Genomic DNA, 11,844 nt, shown 5'->3' on the forward strand with positions numbered 1-11,844 from the left:
AACTTGCAATATTAAAAGGAGTTTCTGTGAAACAGCTCATTAATGTATTTAGAAGTATACAGCTTCACTCCCTGAAAAATGTGAGAGACAGCTTTCAAAAAAAATATATATGTAGTACTAACAGATGAAAACATTCCTGAGGAGATGGGCCTGAGGAAGAACATGGAGACAACAGAGATGATGAAGCCCACACACTGACAGACCTGTGAAGACACAGTGAGGGAGCCAGGGGCGCCATCACTGAGTGACGCAGACATGGGGAGGCCCTCTCTCAGGGTCTTCGCAGAGAAGGACTGAGCCCTGGGGATGCACAGTGGTGTCCTGAGAGCACGGGGGGCAAGGAGGGGGGCCCAGTGACCCTCAAGGCTGCCCCCCAGGCTTGGAACAAAAACCTTCTCAGAAACAGCAGCTCTTTCCAAAGCCAAAACCGTGTGGTTTGAAAGCTGGCCTCTTGCATGATCTAGCTGAGCACAGGTGCACTTTCTAGATGGTCTGATGGTCTGCAGAGGAACTCAAGCTATAGTACCTTAGGCCGTCCTTCTTTCTCATCTTCCCTGTAAAGCCTTTGCTGTTGTCTAACAGCGCTGAGTTCAGGGCCCACCCTCCTGAGCAATGGGAGCGCAGGCATTCTTTTCAGCTAGTTAAGTATAAACCCATGCAATGAACAGCCCACTGAGCTGAGATCAGGGTTGACCTCTTGAGAAAGTCAAAACGCCTTCTAGGACGCCCACCTGGTGAGACCATCACGCCTAGGAGTATAGGTCGTCCCCACAGCTAGGGCTGAAGATTCTTCTCAAGAATTCATTTTGGCTCAATCCTCAGGCAGATGGGTGATGGAGGCCCTGCAGGCCTAAATTACAGAAGGGGCTGTGTACTTTCAGCTCCTCATCCCTGCCCCCGAGAGCTTTAAAACCAGGGTTCCTTAGGTGACAAAACTTGCTTTCCTGCTCTTACACTCGATGTCGGACTATGTCCCATGACTCCTGTTCATCTGCTGTTTATTGACCCCCTACTCCTAGGCACTGGAGCAGAGCAGTGAATGAAAGAGAACAGGCCCCTGCTCCCAATGAGCTGAGGCTCCTGTGGAGCGAAGTAGGCGAAAACAATCAAGCCAATAAATACATGTCATGTGTTGCTAAACGCAGTGAGGAAAAAGAAAGCCAAGTCAGGAGAAAGGCAACCACAGATGTCTGCAGGAGCCTCTCTGATACGATGAGCTGTAACCAGAGTCCGGGATGCAGTGCAGGGAAGGGCAGAGGGAACAGCAGGAGCATGCCTGCAGAGCATGGAGGCAGGTGCAGCCCGACCCAGAGTCCGGTTGGACTCGTTGGAGGGTTCTGGACCAGGGAGTGTGTCATCTGCCTTATAGTAGATCCAGGAGGTGACTCTAGCAGCTGTATTTGGAAAGTAACAATGTGTATTCCTCTCAACCAGAGGGAAGGTACTTTGAATGTCAGTGACAACCTGGGTTGTGTTTGTCACGGTTACCTTCTCCATCTCTGCTCTGTGCTACCAGGTGCCGTCTCTGCCTTCGTGCTTCCTCCCTCCCTCTGAGCACCCAGGGACCTTCCTTCTCTCAGTCAGAGAGCCCGTTGCCCTCATAGCGAGCGGCTCTGCATTCGCAAGTTTATTTCCTAGTCCTTGGCCCTAACACTGCAACCAGCTGTCTGGAAGACAAGGCATCCCATTCAGCTTTTCTACAGTCCAAGTCATCCTTCTTCCTCACCCCTAAAGGATCCCTTTCCTACTTCCCCTTCTCTCTTCAAGCCTCCACAGTGATCCCAGTCCTACTTCACCAAGAAAAGAGAAGCCGCGGGAATGAACGCCTAGCTTCCCTCCTGCCCCTCACCCCATGCTTCTCAGCCCCACGCACCATCCTCTCTTGTTTCTAGTCCCAGGGGCCCAGCTGTCAGAACATTCTGTTCATAGCTTTACCCATGTCCTTGACCCTTCCAGAAGCTTCTCTCCTGCTTATTCTTCCCGCTTCTGTGTTTTCTACCTTTCCCTCTCTACCAGGTCTTCTCTCTGCATTAATCACACTTAAGGATTCTGCACCGAAAAGTACTATCTGACCTTGCGTTCCCTTCTAGTCCTTCCTTCTCACTTCCAGACTTCTCAGCCACACTTTCTGAAAGGCTTTCCCCTTGAGGCTCCCTTCCTGCTTGTCTGCTCCTCGGTCCACGGTGGCCTGGCTTCCTCCCACACTATTCTGACAGAACTTTCCTCGAGAGACCTCCCATGACACGTCCTCCCGTGTTACTGAAGCTCGGCATCTAAAGCAGAAGTCCTTCTCTTACCCACACCACCTACCCTGTCCCCAGTCTGCTCATGTGCTTCCGTGTTCCCGGTCCTGGTGGGGGGTGGTTCCACCCATCCCCATGCCAGAAAATCAGGAGTCACCCTTGAGCACTTCCTTAAACACCTCCAGAATTTCTCCCTATCTGCCCGCCTCCACGCTCTCATTACATCTTGGTGACTGCTCAGCAGCAGCATAACTCACCTCTTTGCCTCCAGGCCCCGCTTCTTACACCCTCCCCCAAGTCTAGCCTAAGGACGAGTGTGTCTTTCCTGCGCTCTCCACCTTCCCCTGGCTTCTTGTCATCAGCTTAAGCCTCATGTACTTTCCGCCTCCTCCTCCAAGCCTGTCTCCCGTCACATCCCCCGCTCCTAAACTCAACCTTCCTGTGGTGGCCAAGTTCCTGGTGCCCGCATTGTAGTCACATGCCTCTTTGCTTCACCCGTGCTGGGAACTCCGCCTGAAACAGTCTTCCCGTTTGGAGCATCTGAATTCTTGAGCCTTCCAACTCAGCTCTGACGTCCTCCAGGAATCTCCCCTCCCCCAACCCGCTGGTCATTCCCTCCAGGCCTTGTACCTTGGGCTCCTTCACTGCACGACTGAACTGGATTATACTGCAAGTTATTTTGTTTATGACTGCTTCCCCTGCTTTGTCCAAGTCTCCTGAGGCCCTAATGCCAGTGGCCTGCACCCGGAACGTGCTCCGCTGTGTGTGCTGTGCTGAGTCAAGGGCCCTCAGTGGCATTCACCATCTTCCCCCCATCCTGGCTGAGGGCACCTCCTCCAGCCACTCTCCTCCTCTTCACCCGCTCCGTTCTTTTCCTACAACAGACATGGACCGCACAGTCACTTCTAACCGGTTCTCCCCACCTCCCTCTCTACCCCTGTAGGGAACCCTCCACACCACAACCACAGGGGCCTCTCTAAACTGTGATTCTCCATCTCACACCCGGGCTCCCTGTCTCCTGCCATCACTGATCCACACTCCAGAAGAGCCTGTCATCACACCCTCATTTCCTCCCTTGCCTGCCCCTGCCTGCTCATCTCCTGCCCCCGCTTCCACACTCTGCCCAGCGCCCTGGCCATGCTGCACTGCCTGCCGTTCCATGAGCACAGGCCCTCCCTCCCCAACCATCCCCACAGCCACGACTCCTGCTTCTGCGTTTCCAGTGACACTTGTATCAGTCCTGGACCAGCGAGCTTCCTGCCATACTGCAATCACTTGCCTTACCTGTCTGTCTCCTGTCTGTCTGCAGCCTGTCTGTGAACTCTTAAGAGCAGTGCCCCCCCAGCCCTGGGCTCAGTGGCCCCTCCCTGGGCCCACACATTAGAGGGTTCCACTCTTGTGGAGTAAGGAGTCCAAGGGGCTAAGGGGATGCAAGGAGCAGCCAGAGCTGGGTCCCCGGGCTGGGGAAGACAGAGGCATGGTAGGGGGTGGACTGCGGGCTGGGGCTGCCTCTCTGCATGTTCTAGCACAGAGCTCCGAGGAATGGGAGAATTCTAAACTTGAATCTGGCCTTGCAGGCTATTACAAAGGTACAATCTGTCAAGACAGAAACATAGAAGATAATTCTTTTTTAAAGATTTATTGATTTGATTTATAACTTTAAAAAATTTAAACAGTTGGCCTGTGGGGCCCCCATCTGTACTCCTGCTCAAGCTGCACACACTCTGCTCATTCATCATCCTCCCACCAGCACTCAGCCTAGTGCCTGGGCTCAGAGCAGCTGCGCCACTGATCCTGACAAAGGAACGGTCACGTGTCTTTCTCACTTGAAAGTTTATGGAAACTGTTAATGGAAAAAGTATACTTTGGAAGGTATTTGGCTGATACAGGAGATCCTTTTTGGGGCGGGGGAAGGAAAGATAATTTAGAAATGTAACCAAAAGAATTGAATAAATGCAGAGCAGCATCTCATATCTTATACAGTGCTTGACAATTTTCAAAGTACTTTTGCATCAATAATCTAACCTCTGTACAGTGAAGTAAACCAGCTATATGTGTATCCCCTCCCTCCTGGAAGTCCTTTTACAGTAGAGAGTAATGCAGCATTATAAAGCAGTTGCACTCCAAAAAAACCAAAATGCTGACAAAGGAAAACAGTAAAAGCACACACATGCAACTAATCTTGTCTTAGAAAAGATTCCTGTAACACAGGCATAGATGACATCGTTAGTCCAGCATTACAGGTAAGCAGATCACACTCTGAGAACAAGGAAGAGACAGCCTCCTCGAGGACTTGGATCTTTGGTACCCATGACTTTTATCAAACACGGAAAGGTATCATACACATCCTATTCCCCCGCAGCCAAATGCATTTTAGAGAGTAATACTTAACCTTTCTTTCTTTCAGCACTTTCCCACACAACGGTCAAAACATGGGCCTCTCCCCCTTCCTGGGAACCCTGAACACAGGGGGGTCGTTGCCAGATCTAACCAACCTGCACTACTCGGTGCCACTGCCAGCCTCCCTGGACACCAGTGACCACCTCTTTGGAAGTATGAGTGTGGGGAACAGCGTGGGCAACCTTCCCGCTGCCATGACTCACCTCGGCATCAGAGGCTCTTCTGGTAAGTGGTCCCTGCTCCACTGGGACCATGCCTGTGTCCCCTGGTGGCTCAGCCACTGGTGGTCCCTGGCCAGGTGGCATGCTAATAAATTGTAGAGTGAAAGGGATTGTGTCTGAGTTAGAGATAATAATCCACTGGGCTTCCCAGGTGGCCCTGGTGGTAAAGAATCCACCTGCCAATAAGGAGTTGCAAGAGATGAGAGTTAAATCCCTGGGTTGGGAAAATCCCCTGGAGTAGGGAATGACAACCCTCCCCAGTATTCTTGCCTGGAAAGTACCATGGATAGAGGATCCTGGTGGTCTACAGTCCATGGAGTCACAAAGAGTTGGACGTAACTGAGTGACTGAGCCCGCATGCATACAACCCACTAGCTTGTGTACCTCTCAACTCTGCTGACATTTCACTTAGGTGGTTCTCTTTCTGCTGAGTTTGATGAGCTCTGGGGCAGCTCAGTGAAACCTTATTCTTTTTTGTTGTTGTTCTTTTTTTTGGGGGGTAGGGGAGCAGAGTTGACCACACCTCACAGCATATGGGATCTTAGCCCCCTGCATTAGGAGCGTGGAGTCTTAACTACTGGACCACCAGGAAAGTCCAAAACCTCATTCTTCACTGTCTTCTCCAGCCCACATGCCTCAGGGACTTGGAGAATAAGACTTGAGAGTCAAGAAATAAGTGTCCATTCTACTCTGTGTTAGCTGAACAATGTTTGTGGTCCCTTATCAACATATGATGATATTTAATAATTGCAGATATCTCTCTAAATTCTTCCAACTTCCCAGTGGATTGTAAAAGAGAATATTTTGAATTTTAGAAAATTGTGGGTATAAGGAAAATATTTATCCTTAATAGATATGTATATTAAGTATAAATCTGCCACAGTTCAAAACTACTGGATCAAAGTTTCAGAAGTGCTTAAAGGTGCTTTAACTGTACTAAAAAGCTACTCATAAGGTAACTTGGCTGTTACCGTAGGAGTTTGAGTCCCTGGGGTCTCTGGGAGTCTTTGGGGTCTCTAGGGTCTTTGAGTTATCCTGCTGCTTTACTTATGTGACCTTGGTGACGTCTCTGAACAAGGTCATCAGAGGTCACGTGAGTCCAGCAGCATTGGCACTTAGCCCCCTTGGGTCTTGTGGAAGCTGGCGTTCTCCAGTACCGCCTTGGACGCTGCTTCAGCTGAAAATCCTGTGTTTAATTGCTGGCTGTTATTTTCCTCAAACAAGCATTGTATTATCGAGGATATGTCACAACTAGTGCTTAAGTTTTTAGTGTTTCTACGCACTCCTTAAAAGCGCATGGTATGAAAGATTGCACATATATTTTTAAAGATGTGTGTGCTTTCTTTCTGAATGACTGAGTTTAAAAAAAAAGTCTGAATTCATATTTTTCATTCTTATTTGAGCCAGCCACATCGCTGACCTTTCCATGGTGAGTTAGGTAGGGGGATAACTACTTAGAGTTTTGTCAGAGACATCTTTCCTCCCTTTTCAAAATCTATTATGTGGGTGTGTGTATGTGTGTTAGTGCTCAATCATGTCCGACTCTTGCAACCCCATGGACTGAAGCCCATCAGGCTCCTCTGTCCATGGAATTCTCCAGGCAAGAATACTGGAGTGAGTTGCCATGCTCTCCTCCAGGGGACCTTCCCGACCCAGGTATTGAACCTGGGTTCGACATTGCAGGCAGATTCTTTACCATCTGAGCCACCAGGGAAGTCCTCAGAATCACTTACTGGCTAAAAATTCTTTTTCATTTCTGCATTTCCATAATTTTCATCTAACACTTAACTTTTTGTCAATGTGAAACAACGCAGGGTTCTGCTCACCCCAGCTGTGGGCACAAGAAGGTGGGCTGGGCTCTGAAACACAGGGGTTGTCCACGGAGATGCACTGCAGGGCCAGCATTCATTCATGGACTGAAGGCACCCTGCCATGCCCTGGGCCAGGTGCCAGAGAACCAGCAGGGCAGAGGACCGGCTCCCTGGCCTCCTGGAGCTTGTGTCCTTGCAGCATGTGTTATGGAAATGCCTTTCCAAACTCTCTTGCTCTTGCTAAAATTCACTCCCCTCCCCTTAAAACAAAGCACCAACAAGCCCGTCCTTTTCCCCACACTGGAGGAGACAGTAATGAACAACTTCTCAGGAGCTGGAAAAACAAAGAGAAAGGAAGCCCTGGGCTCAGAGTGTTTAAAGAGCCCACCTGAGGCAGCCCGCCCCCCACATCGAGAACCATGACACCCAGTGAAGGCAACCGAGGGTCCTGGCTGGTTGTCAGGGACCAGGCACTGGGGGCCCTGAACACAGTGAGTTGTCCGGCCCTGGGATCTGTTCCTTGGACGGGAGCAGAGGAACTGAACATTCGCCTCTGCTGCTGCCTGCCTACCAGTTCTCACTCTCCCAGTGGTTGTTTACGTAATCTCATTCTCAAGAAAAATCTATTCTCATCCGTTTTTAAAAAGCTTTTTGTTTTGCTTTGGGGTAGAGCCGATTAACAATGTTGTGTGATGGTTTCAGGTGAACAGCCATAAGTACACATGTATCCACGCTCCCCTAAACCCCCCTCCCATCAAGGCCACCACGTAATGCTGAGCAGAGTTCCTGTGCTATTCCTTATCGAAACCATTCTCATCAGAATGGCATTGTGCCTCTTAGTCTGAGTGCATCTTCTCCTTGCCCTTGATACCACTTTTTTTCCCTTTGGCTTAAACAACAAACATTTATTTCTCACAGTTCTAGAAGTTTGGAAATCTAAGATTAATGCGTCTGTGGAGAGTCCACTTCCTGGTTCATAGGTTCCTTTTTTTTTTTAATGGGACAATGAGTGCATTACAACATTTTGTTCGTTTCTGCTGTACAACCTTGGTACCTTTTCCAGCAGGAGAGTTGCCCGGAGCTCCTTCTCACACAAAATCATCAAATACAAATAGGAAGTTGAGTTTTTTCTCTACTGTTTGGAAAACAGAAGATGTGGTCAGCAACTATGAGGCATAAGTTGTAAACGTCCTGTCTTCCAGGTCTCCAGAGTTCTCGGAGCAACCCCTCCATCCAGGCCACGCTCAGCAAGACAGTTCTCTCCTCCTCCCTCAACAGCCACCCGGAGGCCTCCGCTCCCAGCGCCTCTGCCCTCCACCCCGCACTCCGCCACTTCTCGCTCAGCAACCCATCCCTTTCCACCACCAGCCTGAGCGGCCCCTCCCGGCGCAGGCAGCCACCTGTCAGCCCCCTCACGCTGTCTCCTGGCCCTGAAGCACATCAAGGTTTCAGCCGACAGCTCTCTTCAACCAGCCCCTTGAACCCGTATCCTGCCTCACAGGTAAAAAGCAAGCGAACTAACAGTGAGACAGACTGAAGCAGATGGGAACTGAACTGCGTCCTCACTCTTAAGAGCGGTCCACGAGGTCTCGGATGCACTCAGTTCTCACTTCTGTGCGAAATCAAATCATTCCTAACGCACTAGCGGTTTTCCAAGAGCAGAGTGGTTGTGTTGCCTTGTTGTTGTTTAGTCATTCAGTCGTGTCCAGCTCTTTTGTGATACCATGGACTGTAGCCCGCCAGGCTCATCTGTCTATGGGGTTCTCCAGGCAAGAACGCTGCAGTGGGTTGCCATTTCCTACTCCAGAGGATCTTCCCGACCTACGGATCAAATCCATATCTCCTGCACTGGCAAGTAGATTCTTTACCTCTGAGCCACCAGGGAAGCGCATTGTGTTGATTACTCTTAAGCAGACACTGAACAGTTGGCGGTACTTTCATGAAGTTGGACTTGGAGGAAAGGGGTCAGGTGTGGAGGGTGAAACCCAGTTATGTCTGAAATAGAAGGGAAGCCAGGTTAGGGTTTTAAATTGCTGTGGAAAATCAATAGTTGATTCTCTGAGCACTATAAGCCACAGAGAAAGCCGAGGAAGACATTGAAATACCTTCCTGAAGCTTCCATATTGAATTAGACCTCATCCCTAATTACACTGAGAGATTTAAGAACAGTCCTTCTCTTGTTGATTAAATGCTTAGGTATAGTAGGATCATATCTCTATAAAATGACCCGGATGAGTCTGTTTAGAAAGAGGCACACTTTGAAGTCACAAGCCTGCTACAGAAATTTAGGGTGGGAAACGTCATCTTTCTGATTTGTTGACTTTGTTTCTATTCTAAGTTTTCAGGGTGGTTTTTCACAGTCATCAGTGAACATGTTTTTAACCTGTTGGTCACTCCCTAGATACATTATAACATCATTTACTCACCACTTCACTATAAGTGAGTAATGACTTAGCAAGAAGAAGTTGACAGAACACAACAGAGGTTAGCAGATCCAGTTATTAGTCACTCTTTACCAATTATTAGCTATGGGATCTTTATTATATGAGTAATCCCTTTCGGGAGAGGGTAAGAGAGTATTTCATAATTGTTTTTTAATGGTTCTTTCATGTTATTGGATTGCCTTTAATTTATTTTGCAAGATTATTTTATAGGGGCTTCTCTGGTGGTTCAGTGGTAAAGAATCTGCCTACAGTGCAGAAGACCGCCTGCAATGAGGAGACAACAGTTCAATCCTTGGGTCAGGAAGATTCCCTGGAGAAGAATAGCAACTCACTCCAGTGTTCTTGCCTAGAGAATCCCATGCACAGTGGAGCCTGGAGGGCTCTAGTCCATGGGGTGCAGAGTCGGACACGACTTAGCGACTAAACCACCACCAGCAGATTATTTTACAGGATATAAAAAATAACACTGTCTAGCTACATTTTCGGAGAAGGCAATGGCACCCCACTCCGGTACTCTCGCCTGGAAAATCCCATGGATGGAGGAGCCTGGTAGGCTGCAGTCCATGGGGTCACTAAGAGTCAGACACGACAGAGACTTCACTTTCACTTTTCACTTTCATGCATTGGAGAAGAAAATGGCAACCCACTCCAGTGTTCTTGTCTGGAGAATCGGGGTTGTCTTGCCCGGCAAAACGGGGTTCTGGACAGGGGAGCCTGGTGGGCTGCCGTCTATGGGGTCGCACAGAGTCGGACACGACTGAAGCGACTTAGCAGCAGCAGCAGCTACATTTTATGGAGACCATAGAGATAAACAGCACTCTTTTTCAGATATTCATTTTTGTCTGCTAAATATTAAAAAAAAATTTTTTTCTTAAATCAGTGTTATTTGTGCACATAATTTCAAAGGTCAGATAACTCTAAAGGGCCTGTTATGAAATAACAGTTGTCTCCCCACCCCCACCCGCCGTGTCTCTCACTCCCTGGAGGCGGCTGCTTTCGGCCATTTTGGCTGCTCTCTGTATAACGGTGTTATTTCATGCTGGTTTTGTTCTAGATTTTTAGTGTTAGTTGTTCTCTAATGACATCCTCCTGTGGAAGACTAGGATTTAGTTCTCTTTCAACCCTCCCAGGTCCTTGCCTCCCCGCTTCCCACATGTTTTTCCTACTCATTCTCCTCATCTTCACAGTGTGGTTTATTACATTTAGTTTTGAATAGAATAGTACTCAGTCTTTAGTGTTGTAACAGTGTAATCAGAGTTGAACCATATAGCTTACTATGAAATAACAAAATGAGGAGCTTTTTCTCCTGGGAGTTAATAAATGTCTTGTGTTTTTCTCATTGTGGTTTTCTCTGTATGTATTTCTCTGTACTTGTATTCAATCTCAAACTCTCAGCATTGGGTAGATCTCCTTTTGATACATTAGTAACAAGCCCTCAAATAGCTTTCCAAGAAAGAGTACATGTGATGTGGCATGACTTCTGTGTGTCCTCATTCTACCCACCATTTAACTAATAATTGGCTAAGTGTAGAATTCAAATTTGAAATAATTTTCTCTTGAAGTTTTGAAGGTATTCATCTGTCACCTTTTAGTTTCTAGAGTTGCTACTGAGAAATCCAGTGCCGTTCTTATTCCTGAAGTGAAGTGAGGTGAAAGTGTTAGCTATGTCCGACTCTTTATGACCCCATGGACTGTATAGCCCGCCAGGATCCTCTGTCCATGGGATTCTCCAGGCAAGAATACTGGAGTGGGTTGCCATGCCCTCCTCCAGGGGATCTTTCTAATCCAGGGATTGAACCCACCTCTCTTATGTCTCCTGAATTGGCAGGCAGATTCTTACAATCTGAGCCACCAGGAATCCCCCTCTGATTCTTAATACTTGGAATTAAATCTCCCTTTGTTCCTTGTGAGGTTTGCAGGATCTTCTTTTTTCCCCCTTAGTGTTCTAAAACTTCAAAATAATGTGGCCTGATATGAGTCTGACTATCTGGTTGGTTTCTTCAACCTGGAAACTCACCTCCTTCATTTCTGAGAAATTTTCCTGAATTATTTCTTTGACAGTTTCTTCCCTTCAGTTTTCTCTGTTCTCTCTTGAATGTATGAATGTTGGACATCCTGTACTTTCCCTCTAGCATCCTCATTTTTTTCTCTTTCTTTTCTCTCTCTGTCTTTTTCCTCTGCTTTCTGGAAGAGTTTCTTAACATTATCTTCCACCCTTCTGTTGAGGCTTTCATTTCTGCTCTCATCCTTTTAAATTGCCAAGACATTTTTTGTTCTTGTTCTCTGAATGTTCCTTTTTTCATAGCATCATATTTATTCTATGGATGCCATATCATCTTTGATGTCTCTGAGGTTTTTAGTGATAATTTTTGTTCCAGTTTCTTTTTATTTTCTTTGAATAGATATTTTCCAAATTGTATGGAAGCAGCGAACATAATATAATGAATCTTCCTATACCCATCATCCAGCCTCAACAGTACAGTCATCAACATTTTTTTTTTAAATAAGTAGCTCTCTTTAGCTGTACCAGGTCTTAGTTGTAGGAACCCAGGCCCTCCGCATTGGGATTGTCTTAGCCACAGGACCACCAGGGAAGTCCTCGACATTTTTATAATCTTGTTTTATCCATATCCCCTCTCTTTAAAAATGTGTATAGAGGTGCATATTATAAATAAGTATTTCTAAAAGATAAGGATTTTTTAATCACCCTAAATATTGTATTGAT

At 47.4% G+C, this 11,844-nt stretch overlaps 1 protein-coding gene across 2 annotated transcripts in view; it reads left to right on the forward strand.

Annotated features, from left to right (window-relative positions):
• Positions 1-11,844, forward strand: part of CRTC3 (CREB regulated transcription coactivator 3) — a 98,772-nt gene that overhangs the window by 79,470 nt on the left and 7,458 nt on the right. For both annotated transcript variants that reach the window (XM_070478315.1, XM_070478314.1), the window contains exons 10-11: positions 4,651-4,868; positions 7,878-8,176. In XM_070478315.1, coding sequence (XP_070334416.1) covers positions 4,651-4,868; positions 7,878-8,176 — 517 coding nt within the window. The remainder of the gene's footprint in view (positions 1-4,650; positions 4,869-7,877; positions 8,177-11,844) is intronic.

This window comes from Odocoileus virginianus, chromosome 16 (genome assembly GCF_023699985.2).
Source record: "Odocoileus virginianus isolate 20LAN1187 ecotype Illinois chromosome 16, Ovbor_1.2, whole genome shotgun sequence".
Taxonomy (NCBI): domain Eukaryota; kingdom Metazoa; phylum Chordata; class Mammalia; order Artiodactyla; family Cervidae; genus Odocoileus; species Odocoileus virginianus.